At 36.8% G+C, this 20,527-nt stretch overlaps 1 protein-coding gene across 2 annotated transcripts in view; it reads right to left on the reverse strand.

Annotated features, from left to right (window-relative positions):
* LOC128857968 (heat shock protein beta-1) overlaps nt 1–5,316 on the reverse strand; it is a 52,327-nt gene extending 47,011 nt beyond the window's left edge. For both annotated transcript variants that reach the window (XM_054093833.1, XM_054093835.1), the window contains exon 1: nt 4,914–5,316. In XM_054093833.1, coding sequence (XP_053949808.1) covers nt 4,914–5,092 — 179 coding nt within the window. In that variant the 5' untranslated portion in view covers nt 5,093–5,316. The remainder of the gene's footprint in view (nt 1–4,913) is intronic.
* Nucleotides 5,317–20,527: the final 15,211 nt, after the last annotated feature.

The following is a 20,527-nucleotide window of genomic DNA, read 5'->3' on the forward strand; positions in this document are numbered from 1 at the left end:
TTCCAAGAATTCTGGGCATGCAGTTTTATAGCCCATTCAATTTGGGTATAATATTATGCCAACTTGAAGTGCGTAAAAGTTCATGTTGACTTTTGATAATTTTGTTTTTTTGTTGCCGGTGTTATGCATTTTCTTCCATATAATGAATGCTTGACATTTTTCTTATATGACGCAAAGGCACCAGATAGCCAAACAAAAAGCTTTTCAAAAGCCAACGCTATTTTTAACTACTACAAATTTCAACGTTATTATTGTATAAAAATTCAATCGACTATAAAACTGCATACTCAAAGTTTTTCAGAAGTTACTGCCTAAAAAGTTTGAAATTTTGCCGATTTTATTTTAATATTTTACAAAGTTTACTTAAGTCATATGTTTTTTTTTCTAGTATGCAATATATTAAAAAAAAAAAATAATAAATAAATAGTGAAATATTATTAAATTAAAATAAATAAATAGTAAGAACTTTGCCATATGTCGTGCTGCTATTAGTGTGAACACTGGCATAGGCACACATTTAAGCAAGTATGTATGTATATACTATTATAAAGGGTGGTTAAATTTCAAGGGCCGATGTTGAATGTGAACCACACCTAAACGTCAACGACACCGTTGAACTTCTTTCTTTGGGATTACTCCAAATAAAAGGTGTACGTCGGTAAGCGAGCAACAATTCAAGAGCTAATGGATTAGATAATTCGGCACATTAACGGCATAGAACCTCAATTATGCCTCAGCGTCAACGAAAATTTGGACCATCGGATGGAGGTGTTGGCCAATATTTTGTTCCGTACGTAATTGAGCCATACCAATATTATCATAATAAAGAGAAATGACAATAATTTCCTAATAAAAATGTATTTTATTCAAAATCAACACAGGCCCTTGAAACTTAACTCCCCTTTATATGTATGTATATCTGCTTGTATAAAAATCCGCATGAGTTAAAAATAAAACTTCAAGTACCAATATTTTCACATACACATACACGCTTTACCTACCGCTCAGTATGTGACATAAAAAAGACAGCACATTTAGCATGAAAAAAATTGGACTAAATGCGTATGACTTGTACTTGTATTCTCTGTGGATTTCCGTAGACAATTCTTCTGCCTGCCAGATTCCATTTACTATAATTCGAGTGCTGCTGTCAAGTGCGGTAGCGAGCAGCAACCCAAAAGCTAAGTAATTTGTTTTTCTTTTTTTTTGATGGACAGTTGCTGCCGCTGATGGTGCTATACTTTATAAATAGATAAAATACATAAGTGCAAGCTAAAAAGCATACAGACAAGGAATTTGGCAAAGTCGAAGGTATTTTTATTGGTTGTCGATGGTAGCCATCTTCTGGTACCCAGGCATATACGAGCATATGTATAAATGTGTGCGGTGTGCTAATAATTTTTTGTAGTGCTTTTATAAGACCACTTTGAGTACCTTTTTAAATATTATTTCATGCACTCATTTCTTCTTCTCATTTTTGCTTTCGTGCACCTTACATTTGCCTATGGCATATTGTTCTAATGAAGTTATTATCGCCCAGCGAGCTCTAACAATTTTTCTTTGCTGCCTCCAGCCATAATCGGCTGTTGACAGAAAGATTCCAGGCAACATGAACCACTGATTTTCCGCTTACTTTTTTGCTATGTACATACATACGTACTATGTACAGTTGTATCTTATATGTGCTAGTATGTGCGGGGATGCGGTGTTGGCAAAGAATACTTTTTCAGCAGCAATGGCTTCTGCTCTGGAAAATGTAGCACATCACCGCGAAAAACGTGGTGCTGTGTTTTTTATTGCATATATAAACGTATTTGTACTGTATAATTGCAATACCCCGCAGGAAATCCAACTGGTACGCTTCTAGTCTATTCTGACCCAAAACTATTGAGTTTTTTCGCTTGTCTATTAACAAGGAATGAAGAGTTTTATAAGGGGCTCCAAGAAGTATCGAGTATACTGCAGTTAGGGTACCCCATAAAGCAGACAAAACAATACACAGCGACTGCTAGAATATTACAACTTCTCTACGATATGTAAATCGTTTAGAAGATTTTGATAACCGGCAGGTCCTACAATTTACATACGAGTGAATTTCATTAGTATTTTCGGGCAATTGCACTGAAATTCACTCGGTAGTGGATTATAGAACCTGCCCGATTATAAAACACGCTATCCACTGAATATGAAAAAATTTATAAAAAAAAAAATATAAAAAAAAAATTAAAAAAATCGGCCTAGATGAAGCCTCATTTTTGCTCTTTTTCATCTAGTGAGCATGTAGTTACTAGCGTACTAGTTGCCATTTGGTGGAAAAGTGGTAATAATGAACCAGGACTTGTTTGGCCAATTTCAAATATTCTCCACAGGGTGAATAATGGAAGTCATGAATTTTTAATTCTTATTTTTTGTTTGCTGTTCTATTCACGGCGCTATGTCGTGCGGCCAAGTAGGAGGCCGTTGGTACAGAAAATCAGTCAGACGTGCCAAGCTTATGTACAGTGAGACAATTGTGCCGAATAATCGTAATAAATTAATGCACAAAGATGATGTTTAGTCAACATTACTCTCCTACCACATACTATTACTCGCTAAATATATACTTAAAAGTAGTACAAAATTGAAAAATAATTAGAGAAATTGTTCCCACTGAACCTAATACTTTAGCTGAGGTATTTAACTTGTAAAGCAACATTCTCTTATTTCACCTGAATATCTGACTTCAGCTATTTTCAGAAATGAACAAATGAAATTTAAAAAAATAAAATAAAAGTAGAAAATTTAAATTTAAGAAAATGTCATAAGTAAAAGAAGCAGCTTGCATAGTGGATGCATCTATGTTGTTGTTGTTTCTTTTTTGTTATTGTTACAGCATAAAACTTCCCCATAAATGTTTGGGAAATGCTGCTGGAATGACAGTCCTTGGCTGGGTATAAGTCCGGGTCGTTCCGGCTATGTAGAACCGACTGCCATGGGAAAGAATGGAAACCATTTTCCTCCTTTTATTTGAGTTTTGGGTATTTCCATTATTTATTTATTCAGTAATGTCTGACAAAATTCAGAACAGACATTTCAGAGATAAATTCAAAACTTCAATGCAAGTATTTTAGAATATTTACCCATTCCACTATTAAAGTAAAGAATTATGGTAAATGGTGGTATGGAACTCCACTATTAATCCTTCGTTTGACACCATTTTTCAAGCCTTGGGTTGGGCACCCGGTACTGGCCTATTTTCATCCTCTTCGAGGATCCTTTTTAAAAGATTATATACATAAATCGTTAGAAAATTAAATTTTAGGAAGCTATCTGGAAGCTCAAGTCGTTCAATTACTTTTTTAGGCAGTTTTTTAATTTTTTGCTGAATTTCAATTTGAACACAATTTTTAGATTCGCCGAAATGTCACTTTTTAAACAGCGATGGAAAAATGTTGGCAGCATGTTGCAAACTTTTCCACAGCCTGAGCGGAATACAATTTTGTCATGAAATCATTGTGAAATTTCACGAGTATTTCCGACACTAATTTTTATATGGATTCTGAGAACTCTTTCGAATGAAATAGCAACAGAGTACTATGCCTTATAAGATACCATTGGCCTCAGACTTCAATGACTTCTATCTGTATGATGAACAATGATTTCTTAAACTTCCTGTGCACATTAAATGAATCTTAGCTGATTCTGACTAAATTCTCTTCACCACGTCGTTCGTTGTTCGATTTTGCTTTTAAAACTGATTCTAGATTTTTTTCCTTTAAGAACAGATCCTAGATTTAAATTTCAAAATCTTACGTTATGCCAAAAGGCGCTGGTAATGAGAGAAAGATTTCTAGGGTTAAGGCCTCTAAAGGCGAAAGATGAAACTAATAGAATGCAAATGTAAACAAAAATTGCTCAAAAGCCTGAAGAAGGGTGAAAGGGAGAAAGCGACTTATGACTGAGGTCATTTCTATTTTTCTAAGTTATGGCGGCCAGCCGAATGGACTGATGCCGACTACCATCCGAAATTCAGAGAGAACGAGGAGGAGGAGCTCGACCAAACATCCAGAAAGGGTTTACGCGCCAATTATATATATATATATATAATTTATGGATAACACACACCGATATCACTAAAATTAAAGTTAAGCTTTAGTTAAATAAAATATTTATCCAGAAAAGAATTTGCTTCACAGTACTTGTCACTAGTAATGCGGCAAAGCAAAATAGAAATGTCTCTGTGCCACCACAAAAGAGTTAGAGAAAAAGAAGTCCATTGCTGTCAGCTACAATTATACATAGATATGGTATATCTGCTGCGCCATACCTACCACCTGCACGCTTCATCTTCCCCTCATTTGAGCTCCAAACTCTTCATGCCGTGTGAGAAAGTGTGAAACCAAAGTTCGCAGCAACTCAGGCGGGATTTTCGCGGTGCCACACATTATTTCACTTGAGCACCAGGGAAACAACATACAGACATACACATGTCAGCGTGGCAAGGTAGACAACCCACACTAAAGCACTAAATTAACGGTATACAACCGCGAATAATAAAGAGGTAGACCAATTAAAACTCACATAATGCATGAAAAATTATAAGGTGTCAGGTTACAAAAAACAAAAACCTAACCCAGTAAGTAGCCGATAATAAATGCCTTTACTGTTAATTGTTGTTGTTGTATTGAACTTCTTCTATTTGTATATTTGCTAGATCCTGCGCACGGATGTCGCAAATGGCGCACATATGTAATTATGTACATTTGTGTTGCACTTCCCATTCCACACAGTACGCGCACAGGAACTGGAACCACAGAAAAAGCGATGGCTTAAAGTTCGTTGTGGTACACTTTTTACGTTTTTCGTGTTGCGCATTAATATCAAAAAAAGCTTTATCTTACACACTCCTACAAATATTTCTTTTATGTACACACCTGCTGGACTCGAAGAAGTTTGCCTCGCGCGACATCAGCTCATGCCGGAACTTGTTCATCTCCTCTTCCATTTTGCGCATTTCCGCGTCGAAACGCTCACGAATGCTTGAGAATTCTGTATCGATAATGCTGAAGTCGCCCAATTTGATGGGGATATTCCTCTTGGTAGCATCAGCCATTTTCTTGGTTCCTTAACACAAATTTATTGATTCTTCACGAAAAATGTATTGTTTGCCGAAACAAATTTTTGTTTTTATGTTTATATGTTTTACTGCGTTTTCACTTGTCAACTTTGCGACTGTTCTTTCGGTTTTTGTATTTGCTTTTGCACAAATTGATTATCGCTTCACACAATTAGGGGAAGTTATCACTTGGATTTCTACTCTGAGACTAATTTGTATCTCACTCAGTTTCTGGTTTTTATTCATTGGCCGATACGTTTGCTTTCCACTGCGCACTTGAAGATACTTGGGTAAAACGCTCAAATTTGCTCAGTGTGAGTGCGAGAAATGGAGAGTGCCAGAAGTTACGCTCAAATGGTTGGGTTGCATTTGGTGGTACGAAGAAAATAAGTATGGATATGCGAATGAATATAAAGCAGGTTTTTGACATTTTTCAAGAAGGGAGATTTTTATGAATTACTTGGGTTTTAATACATGAATAAAGCATACACGCATACCAAAAATGTTAAGTTCATGAGATAAATAAACAAATCTTAAAGGTTTTCGCAAGCGTTTAAAAGATCTTTTAAAGAATATCGATGTGCAGAGATGAAAAAATAAATTAAAATCCAGGTTTTATACTTTTATTTGGCTATGAGAGTTAACCACAATAGCGCAAAGCAGCTATTGGTTGACGGATGCCCGGTGGAATTTGTCGAAAGCTTGTGCTACCTCGGCTGCATCATCACGGCAGAAGTTGAAGATGTCAACTGCAGGCTAAACAAAGCAAGGGCGGCATTCGGGCGAATGCATACAGTATGGGGGAGTTCGCAAATCTCCAAGCACAATAAACTACGAATATTCGGCTCATGCGTAAATTCCATACGAGTATTGTTGTACGAAAGCGAAACACGGCTGGACTCTAACACCATTACACAGAGGCTACAATATTTCGTCAACAAATGCCTCCGCATCATCTGAAGAATATTCCGGCCAAACAGCATCAGCAAAGACGCACTGTGGAGCGTTTCCACGACAGTCGATTCTATATACGTTACCGAAACGACCCGGATTTATATCCGACCAAGGACTGTCACTCCAGCAGCATTCCCCGTATGTAAGTATGGGGAATGTTTATGTTTACAACAACAACACCAACGCACTGTGGAGATTAACGAATGAGGAACCCATCCTTAGGCAAATCAAATGCAGAAAGGGGCGATGGATAGGTCACATATTGAAAAAACCACCAGATAGCATCACGAGAATGACATTAGACTGGAACCTGCAAGGGATCAGAAGTTGCGGTTGACCAAAAAACACTTGGAGAAGGTCGATGTTGCGCGAACTAGCAGATGCCGACATCACATGGGACGGTGCAAAAACAATAGCACAGAATCGTGTACGTTGGAAGAGTCTTTTCGAGGCCCTATGCTACCGAGAGGAGTGAACAAGGAAAAAAAATAATTTTATTTACTGAAAACCTGCAGATATTAATAAATATTGATTGTTTTACAGTCATATTTTTTCAAACAAATAAAAAAAATTGTATGACATATTACAAAACATTAAGCTCAGGAAATAAGCAGCTAATTCATTCGATTTCTTTTTAAGCGAATAAGAATGTATAAAGTATTTTAAGTTTTTATTGTCAGATATTTGCCGATATTTAATTTCACGTGAGACGTTGGTTGGTTGGAAATGTGGAAAATATTAGCTTGGGGAAAAAGAAATCTATCATTTTTGTGTACTATTTTTGTTTTATGGTCGATCTTTAGCTCCTGGACGATGCTACGACTACTAACATACTGGTTAACTTCGCTAATTTCTATGGCATCAAAAATGTCTGATCAGAAACGACGAAACTAAAATTGCACCTAATTAGCTGTTACAGTATTGGCACCATAAACACCATTCACAATTTCAGCGGTCTAGCTTGCATTTTCGTCTTTTGGCCTTTATCAAAGAAAAACTTTAAAATGTGCCGAATTTTCTCTTTGTTGGCTTCCATTGTTAGCACTCTATAACTCACAACTGAATGGGACAAACAACAAACATCAAAACAATTGTTTCAGTATGAAATGTCACCTTAACAACGGGCATAAACTTTAAATTATTTGATGGATATTTTACGAGATATCGATCACTACTGCCATCTACCGGGAAAATAATGGAGATCTTTTCCCCAAACTAATATTATCAAAAGAAAAAGAATTTCCCATAAATTTAAATTTAACTAAAACTTAATATTTAATAAAAATTTAATTTAAATTTTCCCTGTTGAATTTTTTTGAACTTATAACCGAGTAACTTATTTATTGAAATCATCATTGCTGTAATTATACAAGATGGTGCAAAATTAATCATCTAATTTTGTTTTTGAATACAAATAAAATGGGGAACTTTACGCGCTCCATTGCTTGTCTGTTTATATGCTCCAGCTGTATGGTTCACAAATGACAAATAAGCGATATTTCAAAAGATAGATGCATAGATGTTTTTTTTAAATAAAAAAAATGTAAAAATTTAGATTATTTCAAGTTTAACTATTTTTAATCGAACTACGGCTCTTAAAAATTAAATGTAAAAAATTACTTCATTTAAATATTCACAATGAGCACTTCCGCAGGCAAAATCCGCCACGGTCGATTCGAGAATGTCTGCATACATCTTGAGAATGTTGAGATATCGAATTTGAAGGTTGTTCAGCAACACTTTACCCTACAGCAGTAATATTCCAACAGAATGTGCAGTTTTTGGTATGACAGTCTAGCTGGCTTTTTGAAATTGTTTCACCAAATCTTTTCCAATGAATTGTTATCTCATTCGGACGATTATTTACATAAAAAATCACGAATTTTGCGACAAGTTTTCGCAAAAATTTTAATGCGTTGTTCTATCGTGTAAAATTGTACACTGCCTACTTAACAAATGCCAAAGATGGCATACAAAAAGGGTACTAGGGTCTAGGAATTATTCCACTCTGACATCTAGGTGTCACTGTTGATTGGCGTGCGACCCTTTATGATTGACGTACGACGCTAATGGCAAAAATTATAAATCTTCCGATAGGATAATTACTTTTGCGACACCTTGTAGATACTCGTAAATGCACTGTGTTTTTTCTTAATTTTTCAAACTAAACCTTTTTTAACACACCTACCACACTGTTTGCGAGCACATAATTTTTACTCAAACATTCTCTTGCAGAAGACCTGCAAATAACTCAATGCTGTAAGGCCATTACATTTTTCACTCATTTACTCCAATTACTCCTCACGATGTGTAGGAGTAACCGGTACGCGTTGTTGACCTGTTAAGGAAATGCAAAGCCGTATTTATAAGCAGTTATATTTTAAATCACGATAATCAACGGGCGATTATTGAAATGACATAAACAAATGAGAGTCATAATATTCTAGTAAAATCTCTAAATCTCAATGTAACTTTTTAATACCCATCTGTGTACATGCATACAAATGTAATATATGTATATGTGTCTGAATGAATGTGCCAATATTTCTATGACAGCCGAGATAAAGCAAATCTATTGAAAAATAGTTTTTGTTTTTTTTTTTGCTTGGAATTCGCATGGAAAAATTGAAACACAAATTTTATATGATTATATCACACCATCAAGGATGAGATTTGTAGAAAGAGAGGCATTGGAAAAGGAGTGGAGCTAAGTGAGTTAATAAAATGTTTGGTTGTTAGCACTTCAACGGTAATTCATAGACACTTTGAAATGTGAGTCAGGTTTACCTGTGTGAAGTTTTTCAAACCAATTTAATACCGTCTGCTGTGTAGGGCCAAATATTAGGTCCTTCGATATATTTTTAGACTAATAATGAAACGATATGAATAAATGAGTGAATATGCATACTTACTTACTACATATGCACATGTAACGGGTCTTTCAAAAGTGACGCCTAGATGCCAGTAGTGAATACCTCCTGACGGTACCTTTTTTATGTCATCTTTGACATTTGTCAAGTAGACAGATGCACAATTTTACACGATAGATCAACGCGTTTAAAATATTGAAAATTTTTATGAAAATGGTCGATCTTTAAGAACAACATATCGCACAATTCGTGATTTTTGTATGGAAATAATGGGCTGAATGAAATGACAATTCATTGATACTGTGCAATAAGAAAAATAAATAAACATACATTTAAAAAAATTTGGTGAAAAAATTTGAAAAAGCTGAGTATGGAAAAAGGCAGCTAGACTGGCAGAGCAAAAACTGCACGTTCTGCTGTAGCGCAAAGTTTTGTTGAACCAACTTCAACATGGATATTTCGACATTTCCAACAATTAGGCATTCATGAATCGACTGCTTGGCTGATTTTATTCGTGGAAAAATAGTGAAACCTGAAAGAATATATAAGTAAATTTTTTCAATTTTTTTTAAAGCAACATCTAGGCGTGTCTTTTGAAAGACCTTTTACATACTTTTAGTCTTAAATATAATATAATCTTCCATAAGCTCATAGTTTTTCCAGCGGTTTTCCAAGCAATTAAACCCATCTCTGAAACGAATTGGGAAAGGTCTTTGAAATACCCACCGCCGCTAATTATCACCTCTTCATTTGATGCACAACTTTACCTGTGTCGAATTTTTTTTTTAATTCGGAAACTGCCAAAAATTAGTGGAAACAACAAAATCTGCAAATTTGATTAAATTTGTGGGGTGTTGGACAAGTCCAAGCACTCAGTAACGAAGATCATTGTACTAACCCGGGTAGATTGCAGTGGAAGAAATAGAGAGACATGATAGTTCAGGTATGGATGGTATAACGTAAAAATTGGTTTGAGGTCACACTTCAAAGAATCTTTTGGATTCATTGATGAATCTTAAGAGATCCGGAAGAGAAAGAGTATGAACTTTATCCATGCTCAGTACATCGCACCCCAACGGTCTACGGTCTAAGTCTGATTCTAGAAAGCGCCGGACAGCTACAGAGAAAATGCTACGCAGTGACCTCATTCTCACGACAGGTTAGGCATATTGCGTCGCCTGTGATTCCCATGGTAGCCGTATGCTGACCACAGGCGTTGTGCACTGCAATATCACCCATCACTTCATCCACCAAGTTTTAGGAGAAAGGTCGCTAATTTCTTGTTTGTTTCTTTCACAAAGCACTTGCCTGCTCTGCAGGAGCCTAACTCAGACCAACGTCTTCTATGGGTAGACCTCATGAAGTCGTCAATCCATAGTTGAATCGATGCAGAATTAACACCTAGAAAAGACTCAGGACCTAGTGATATGCTTCCAGAGCCTTCATTAGCCTGTTTATCAGCCAACTCGTTCTCTGTAGTACCGCAATGTGCAGGCACCCAAATAAGACAAACTTTGCTGTTCAGTTTTGTCTTGCATTCATCGAGTAATTTCGAAGAGCAGCGTGGGTTAGTAAGGGCTCTTAGTGCAGTTCGACTGTCAATACAATCCAATACAAATCTTGTGTATAAAGTGAAAGTTTAGGCCATTCAATTTTTGTTTCTTCAATTAGCCTCTTGTCAATTTAGCCATTTACAATGCATTCTTATGAGTCAGCCAATTGTTTGATGAAATTTTCTTAAAAAAAAATATAAAAATATGCTTTGAAGAGAATAAGACTATTAAAGTTTTACTTCCACACTTCCACGTAATATTCACGGCCCAATTGAAGCACGGCTTGTTTAGACTTAAGTAGTCATCATTTGGTCATCATCCTCCTTCTTCCCCTCTCGAGGCGATCCAAAAAACTGTGACAGCCGAATTAAACGCGATTCCGGCGGATGAGTTTAAAAAATGTTTCCTGCAGTGGAAGGACCGCTACCAGCGGTGTATTAACGCTCAAGGATCCTATTTTGAAGAATATTAGTTGTATAAGCCAAAAGGTTTAATAAAACTGCTTAAAAAAATAAGGCTCATTCATTTTCACTCAAACCTTGTATATAATTGACACTTACACCCTTTCTGGGTTTTTTCCCGTGCTCGTCCTCGTATTTGTGGCATGCGTCTTGTTATTCCCCAAACGGAAGGGCCTGCAATTTAAAGTCGACTCCCAACGGCAGATATTTCTTGTGAGGACCTTCTTCATGGCATAAATACACTCGGAGGTTTGCCATTGCCTATCTAGGGGCGGTCGATGTTTGAAAAAACTTTTTCTTCAATTTGGTGTTTCATGCACGGAGATACGGCGAACAAAATTATAATACCCCAGGGGCAAGACCGCGTGGATATAAAAACCCAAAGTTGCGTTTAGACAGGCTGCATTGATCAAATGTTAGTAATTGCAAAAATAGAGTTTTCCCAACAAACAATAGTCACGATTACCGAGAAAGTACTGTGACTTTTTTTTGAAGATTATGACGACACAATCCTAAATGATCTGGAATGCAAGTAATATGCGCATACAAACACACACGAATTCACGTCGATATGTGGGCTAGAATAAGAAAATACGAGAGAAAGAAATTTTTGCAAATGCTCTTGATAAATAAGGCTGCTCCATTGTCTCCTTCTGGCATTAGATTGTCTAATTTGTAGTTAATTGACGATTCTAGAGTTATGAAAATTGTTTGTAAACAAAATTTACTCAATGACGTTAACAAATAAACTAAAATGAACGAATAAAAACTAAACTGAGAAAATTTATATCAACCCACATACATATTTTCAAAATTAGCAACATTTCCATATGGAATTATTGGCGACATTCTATGTAGGCTAGTTGCCAGTGACAAATGAGGATGGTGATCATATTTTTAAAAATAGCACAACATAATTTTAATTGGTAAAAAATTTGTTTACACTGGGAATGCAATGAGTCAGAGGGATGCTTTTGAACCGGCGGTGGCTTAGTGAAGCCTCAAATGGATTGCAGTCGTGTATTCTGCCGCTGCTTGCCCACGCCTCAAGCTTTTAGAATAATTGAAATTGAGTTACTTGAAAAAAATCGTGTATTGTCTATATACATATGTACTCATATGCATGTATGTGTGCAAAACATTTAAGCAATTTTTTAGATGAAGCACTGACATTGCATTTGAATACCTGAAGAAAGCCGTGGAGAAATTGTTTGTTCCACTGCTCTTGTCAATGGCGCATTGTTTAAGATGCTTAAAATTTCGAAATTCTCTTGAAAAGTTCCAATTGTTTAGTGCAAATATTGCGAAAAATTCGTAATTAAGAAAATTTGTGAAAATAAATATACTCACATACTTACATACGTGCATACACGGATATACACTGGCGGCCGCGCTTAACTCACCGCGGAGCTTATTCAAGAATTCGTTCCCCTTGAACGCGTTTTCAAACAAATAACTTGTTTGTACAATTTTTATTGTTTCATGATTTTGATTCAGGACCGATATGACCCTAACAAATACACACAGCGAGTGCACTTTTACTTTTTAACCAGTACAAATCTACTTGTGAGAATCGGTCTGGAAGTAAATGGTTTTGAAATTATCTTGATTTGAACTCGATGAAGCAGTTTTGGCCACTGCAGGTAAAATACAGAAGGTTGCGCATTTCGCGGTACTACTACTCGGTTCTCAGGGAGTTTGACGGAATTCAGCCGTTGAACTGACACAATTTTTTTTTTTAATTTTTTATTGAAAATTTTTGGTTTACAAACAATTTTGCTCCTTCTATTTATTATCTTTTCTATCTCCCGTGTATACTTGCCCTATCCGCTATTAAATCGTACCACTAAGATTTTTTCTCATATACACCCCGTTGCAATATTATAGGCGCACCATTATTTTTTATAAAAATACATTTTATACAACAACAAAACAAGATATAAAAGGGAAATTTTACACTTTGTACAAAATTTCTCGAATTTTATCAAAACTTTCTACTCTTTAACCAGAGTTTGAATAATTTTTCTGGGTATGCAGTTTTATGGCCTATTGAATTTTAGTGTAGGTTAGATTATGTTAGCAAGGTTGTTTGTCTAAGACTCTCAGTGGCCCTTAAGCTCATTGTGATACGTGCATTCGATTTACATCTCCTAACTAAAAGCAAACCACTTAAATCTTTTTAAGAAGGTAACTAGTCCCTAGAATGAGACATTTTGCAAATTTCCCAAGTCTTCAAAGAAATAATCGCCAAGATATTTGGCACGTCTTCTTTGAAGTGCAGGACATTCACAGTGGAGGTGTTGTTCCGACTCAATTTCTTCATCATCTCCACAATTTCTGCAGAAGTCATTTTGGGGTACACCCATTCTACTGGCTAGGGTGCCAATACTCCATGACCCGTTATAAAACCTGGGAGCACGCTGGTAGTTGATCTATTGAATCCAAGCAGACATTTTGTCGTTCTAAGATTCAGTTTTCGCCAGAGCGCTTTGGAGACCCTACAGTTATTGGTCAGAGACCACCTTCTATTGGTGTCCGCGGATATGCTCAAGTCAAACGCAATGTATAGTTCATTTAGAGAGCGACCTCCTGCATTCTTTAACACATCTTGAATTGATGCGCGCTAAGGTCAGTGCCTTGATCGCTGCTTGACTATCAACAAAAATGTTAAGGTTTACCAGCGGTAAGTCCATTAGTCTTATCGTTTTTGCTGTTTTGTCTATAGCGTAAATTTCAGCTTGGAAGACGCTACACCGGTCTAGCAGTCTAAAGGAGCAATTTAAGAATAATTATTCCGAGTAGACTACCGATTCAGTGTCATTGTTGGTCTTTGCGCCGTCAGCATAAATATGGTGACTACTATCATCTGATATGCCTCTGGTCTGCCAATTCTTTCTGTGGGGTATTCGTGTTTTATAGTCTTTGTTCAGGTCTATCTTGCTGTTTTAATCTCGGAAGTATTATAGACTTGGCCGCTATCCCTTTAACATATATGTATATCAATAGGTGGAATATGTAGGAACCGCCTCGCAATTTTTTTATTTTTGTGTAACAAAGTGCGAGTCTCAACTGGCTGCAAAATACCTGATTTTTGGAAATTTGTTGTTTGTTCCATATGAAAAAATTCAAATATGCACCTATTTTGCGTATTTTTGGAGTGTATTTTTGTTTTTGCAATTTTCAAAAAATTAACCTTTTTCAGATTGCTTTTGGAGTGCTAGGCGTAAATGCTCAATTATGGGAGATATTCTCAGCATTCCTCTAACGGAACTTAAAAAGGAATTAGTTGCTAAAGACAGGGCCGTAGAGAGCATATCCGGGCCCCGGGGAAAATCCGGACCCCGGGGGAAAATTGCAAATGCGGGCCCTTTCCAATGATGTCTAATTCATATAAATACGCATAATCTCGAGTCCGGGCCCCTCTGAAAACTACGGGCCCGGGGGAAAAAGTACCCGATCCCCCCCTCTCGTCGTGCCTGGCTAAAGGTAAAGGTTCAATTTGTCTGGTTGCGTCGGTAATGTGGTACCCAATCTGCTTTGCAGTTGCCTTCTATGTCTCTATGACCCGGCACCCAGAGCAGATTCTGTCAAAACGTCGATACATTCTTTTACTGTCTTCGAGTTAATATTAGGCGATTTTAAAGCTTTCGGGGCCGATTAGTTATCTGAAAATCCGGGAAGTTAAAAAACGGCCAAAAATTTGCTGCTGGAAATTGCTACAAATATGAGTATAAAGTTAAAGCGGTTAAGCGGTTAACCCAGTCTTTTTTTCATTTTATTATTTTTTTTTTTTGTATTTTCGACCATTTTGTTGTACATAGCAATAATGGCAACACCCTCCGCGTTTGCAAACATTTTTGAACTAAACTTTCACCTACCAGAAGCAGCTTGCAGCTTTGAGTTATTTTTTATATTTACGTACAGGATTTTATTTCATTTCTCTATCAAAGTAAGTTATACGTGGCCGCCAGTGTGCCTACTATTTACTGTATGTATATCTTTTTACGGATGCATGAATTCACAATATACTATGCAATAAAAAACAAAAACAAGTCATTTGGAATACCATTTCAGAAATGATTTTTCAAATAACAGGTGTAGGAGGCATTCGTGTGTTTAAATATTAGTATTCGTATCGCCTAATCTCACGTCTATGCGAATAAACCCACATAACAACAACCTTGAAGAGATCTCAAGGAATATAATCACTGTCGCCGTCATAGTCATTCACTTCGTCAAATTTTAAAAACAAGCAGATGACAAAATCGTATTCAGCAGATTCTTTTGTTTTGTGTTGCAAGCACTCTTGCGCTAATTTTGCGAAAAAAAAACAAATGTAATACGTACCGAGTATTCACTGAACATGTGTAAATAATATACTTACACAAATAAAATTTATTCTACGAATCAATCAGAAACATCATAATATCGAATGCCTCACAATTTGCAATTAACAAAATAATTTTAAATTTTTGAATCTGAACACAAGCTCACATTCATACACATGCAAACGATTAGAAGAGTCCAGATATGTACGTACGTATGTGTATTAGGGAGAGTTCATTTCTGCGGCGAAAGACACTCATTTTCAATGAAATACGGATTCTAAAGGGTGATCAGATTGGAGGTAGTTTTTCCAATAGGGGTTTTTGACAGATCGCGCGTGTTTACTGTCAAACTAAATACATTTTTTTTTTCAGTATTCATTGACATTTCATCATGGAAAGACTAACGCCTCAGCAACGTTTACAAATCGTAAAAGTTTCGTTTCGAAAATCGACGCTCAGTGAAAAGTGTTCATCAAGCACAAAACGCACTATTCGGCAAACCATCGGCAAAATTCAAAATAATTTTACAGTATTAGATGATACTCGACCGTTTAGACCACGTACAGCCCGAACTGAAGAGAATATTGCAGCTGTAAATAAGAATTTCGCCCACGGCCTGGAAGAATGGATTCGGAGCCGATCTCAACAGTTTCACCTATCTTATGGCACTATTTAGGCGATTTTACGCAAAAATGTTACGTATAAAAAACAGCTAGTCCAAGATGTGAAGCCGGCCGATTTTCATAGCGTCATAATTTCAGTCGTTGGGATCTTTTAAAAACTCGACGAAGATCCGCATTTCGGGAATTTTGTTCAGCGATGAGGCACATTTTTGAACAGCCACTCAACACACAACAGCTTTTATATATACGCATATATATGTATATAATTTGCGCGTACTCCCTTTTTAGGTGTTTGGCCGAGCTCCTCCTCCTGTTTCCGGTGTGCGTCTTGATGGTGTTTCACAAATTGAGGGACCCACAGTTTCAAGCCGACTCCCAACGCACTAACCCATTCGGATACGGCGGCCGCCATTACATTCATTAAAAACCACCGTTTGGTGCGGCCTATGGCCTGGAGGAATCAATGAATAAACTAGCTTCGATTGATGCATTGGAAGCCAACATTACTAAAGTTATTCACAAGATACCGATTGGTGTTTACGGAAGGAGGAATCACGACGCAATTGCGGTCAACGTTTGAAAGGTATTATCTTAAAAAAAAAACGTCATTAATGGTTCTACACAAAAATAATAAAGATTGCCCATTCATTTGAATGTTCGTTGTCTTATTTCAATTTAAAATCCGATTCCTCTAACTTTACATGGTTTCAGTACCAATGCGATTTCGGAGTGGTGGGGCAGCTACCTTAAATATAGCTTGCAAGGAATAGAATTTCCAAGAGGGAACCGCTCGCAACGAGACAGACGTGGCTTAAGTCGCTGCTCACATGAAGGCAGACGCTACGAAATGGAATCAGGGCAGAATGATCATTTTAAAGCGCATTTGCTCGCCTTGTCATAGGAATTATCGAGCATTGTGGATTTTATAAAGGACTTGCCATACTCCACGACAAGACCACTCACACTCGTTATTCCTGCCCGTTGCTTGTCCGGGACTGCTCATACATATGTAAATAAATACTTATTCACAGCTATCCTTCATACCTGAAGGCCGTATCACTATTCGCAACCGGTGGCCCCTCTGGTATCCTGCAGCTCGGGTTCCACAACTCCGCCGTTGATTGGCGCCTCATATTCATAATTAACATTTTTTTCGAAAAACGTTTATCAAATCATTTGGATTTGAAAAATTTTACTTATTAAAGGTAGGAAAATAATCGGGCTTTCATAACTATCCTTCAAAACTTTCCTCCTTGAATTATTAAAGTTGTTTTGTGTTAGGTTCGAACCCAACTGCTGGCCAGTTTTTGCCTTTCGCGCGCAACCCGGTAGAGGAAACTTTTTCTTTCAGCTGTGACTGGCAGGCTTGGAAGTTGTAGGTGTTCTTGGTAGTTATTTAATAGTGACTTAATCTCAGTGGACCAATACCGTTGATACCGTTATTTAAGCTCATTTTGCGTCTCCCCATTTACTTACAAAAAAAAACCTATGGATGTTCACTGAGCTCAGGTCTGCGTCTCCTAGACAACCGAAGAAGTAATGGCGCAAGCAGAGCCTTCTTAGCCTCGCCAAAGCATTACGGTTTCAAAGATTATGGTTGATAATTTCGATTTCTTCGATGTCACGATGTAAGTAGGCAAAACGCGTAATACTTTTGAACTCAAGAGCTCTAGCAGACTACCAACTTTCAGAAGAGTGGAACGGCTGAAAATCTATTCCCTGACTGCCACCCTTGTACTAGAAATTGTATGAGACTTTTGGAAAAAGATGTGTTAATAAAGCAAACAGACAAAGCTCTCAAAAGCACGACTATCCACTTTTCTAAGTGTCTGCTCTGATAAAAAAAATATGGCAAACTCTAATTTAGCCTTTCGCCCGCTTGTGGGGTAGAAGAAGTTATAGAACTACTTTCGACGGCTTCTTTCTCATAAGAATCGGCCCTCCCTAATAATTAAACAATTTATAAGTATTTAAAAACGAATGCCGGTTTTTTTGTGATCTCACCAAATTAGTCATAAATCACTTGCAAATTGTTTGGAGGGTGAAACATAACTTCAAGAAAAAAAGCATCCTGAAATCTGTATACAATGTGAAGTCCAAAATAAACAAGACAGGCGTCATAAAAATATGTTTGATGGCGCCATCTTTTCAACGAGTTACTGCATTGGGAGTTACATCCCTAGCTGACTTCCAGTGAAAGTTTGATGGCATTCGGTTCAGTGGAAGCGAAGTTATTGCGTCTAAAGCGTCAGTATGTTTGTGTCATCGATACAAAAATGAGTTTCCAACAAAGAGTTAATATCAAATTTTGTTTTAAAATCGGTAAAACGTTTACCGAAACATTTGAATTGATGAAATGATTGAAGTTTATGGCGATGATTGTCTCTCTCGTGCCAGAGTTCATGAGTGGTTTATACGTTTCAGAGATGGTTGTGAGGACATAAGTGACAATAAACATACGGGCCGCCTATAATCAGTAATCACCGAGAACTCCATCGAAATTGTTCGTAAATTTATCAAAAATGAACCGGAATCATCCTTCATCATCATTCATGGAATCCGAGTTGCATTTTAATTGATCATTTGGGTTTACGAAAGGTCTGCGCACGTTTCATTCCGCACAAGTTAACTGAGGACCAAAAATTGCTCAGAATTCAACATTCGAAAAACCTAATTAAAGAGGCGAGAAAAGACGAGAACTTCCTTCACAACATTGTATAATAACTGGTGATGAAACGTGAACCTGAAACTAAGCGTCAAAGTGCCAAATAGAAGGCCTCAGACGAGCCACCACCCACCCAAAAGATCGCGTTTGGAGAAGTCAAAAATCAAGTCGATGCTCATTTGATTTTACGATTCCAAGGGAATTGCCACAAGGAGTTCGTGCCAACGGGCCAAACCGTTAATGCAATTTTCTATCTTGGCATTTTGAAGCGCTTGTTGCATCGAATTCGTCGAATTCGCCCTGAATACGGCGACGGAGGAAGCTGGGGCTTATTGCATGATAGATAATGCACCATCTCATCGATTCACTCATGTGACTGATTTTTTGAGAAGAAATCGCATTTTAACCATCAGTCACTCACCGTATTCGCCTGATATAGCTCCCTGTGACTTCTACCTATTCACAAAATTCCATTGGGCATGAAACGGAAAAACGTTTTGCGTTCGCAGAGGTCATCCAAAAGGCTTGTACCGACATTCCGAAGCTTGTAATGTCATTCCGATCAATGACTTAAAACACCCTTTCGAAAAGCTTTTAGATCGCGCAAAACAATGTATCGAAGTTATCAGAACAAAGCTTCTGTCGTTGCTGTTTTAGCTCAGTCTGGTTTATTTTGGACTTCACCTTGTAGATTTCATTGAGGTTGCAAATATTTTGAAAATGTACTAATTCAAATCGGAAAACCCAAATAAGCACTGTGCGAAAAAACGTCACAAAATTTCGAAGGTAAATTATAAAATATTTGCTCCAAAGGTGATTTTGGGTCTAAATTTTTTGCCTCCTTGATGAGACGAAAATTTACTTTATCGGCAAAAGCTTAAAAATTTCTGACGAGGTCTAGTTTACCCCGTCCATCGTGGTTTTTTTTTCGTGGATTCGCACAGTGGGAATTTTCGAACAATTTTGATGAAAAATTCTAGAATTTCAACCGATTTTAATATTGTTTTTTTTTATTCTCGTCAATGATTTTGGAAAAGATGATCGAGGCCCAAAATTCATTTTTTTTTTTTATTAAACCAACCCTTGAAAGATGATGAGAACTTTTTTCATTCTGCAGTTCTTCAGCTTGATAAACTTTTTCCTTGATTTGAGTCAAATTTTACTTACATATCTAAAGCGTCTTTGTGGTGTTAAATGTGATAAATTATATGAAGTTTCCTACCATCTGCCACATAATTTTGACAATAATAATAATGCAAAAAAATCAAATTGATTTTGAACTGTTATGCCTCTGGTCACTACTGCACTAATTGCATTCGCAATTCAGCGAAAATAGTAGTAATGCTTAACGAAAAAAAATTTGTTTTCTCTTAATTATTACAGGAAGTTATGCGCATTACGAGCATTACAGAATGTTACCGGATTACTTCGAGCTTGATGCCTTAATGCGTAATTAAAAAGTGGATTAACCAAACAAAATTTCACCCTCGGTAATGTGTGGATTTATTTTTATTATGAAATATAGCCACGGATTTTGCATGCAATAATCTTTGGAAACCTTTGAAGTATTTTTTTTTTCATTTCTGCCAATTACTTACTACTGGCGGTCAATTATGCCATTATGACTAAGTTTTCCAATGCAAGTTTAACGCCGCGTTCCTACTAAACAAAATTTAAACGCTTAATTTCGCATTTTAAAAATTCGGCGCAGTTAAACTAGCACCGAAAAATTGGAGCTAAATCAATAGCTGCATTTTTTTTTTTTGCTTTCTTCCATAATATAATATTTATAATAACCAACATGAATCTCCAATCAAACAAGCGTACACAAACATGTCACCCAATTGAATTAATTTTAAGTCTGACCGTGTAAACGGGTAGAGAAATTATCGCAATCTCATTCGATAATTTCGCATGTGTGAACATCATTTAAGGCCAAATTAAGGCCACTGCTCATTGTACACACACGCACACTTTT

Source organism: Anastrepha ludens, chromosome 3 (genome assembly GCF_028408465.1).
Source record: "Anastrepha ludens isolate Willacy chromosome 3, idAnaLude1.1, whole genome shotgun sequence".
In the NCBI taxonomy this organism is placed as follows: Eukaryota; Metazoa; Arthropoda; class Insecta; order Diptera; family Tephritidae; genus Anastrepha; species Anastrepha ludens.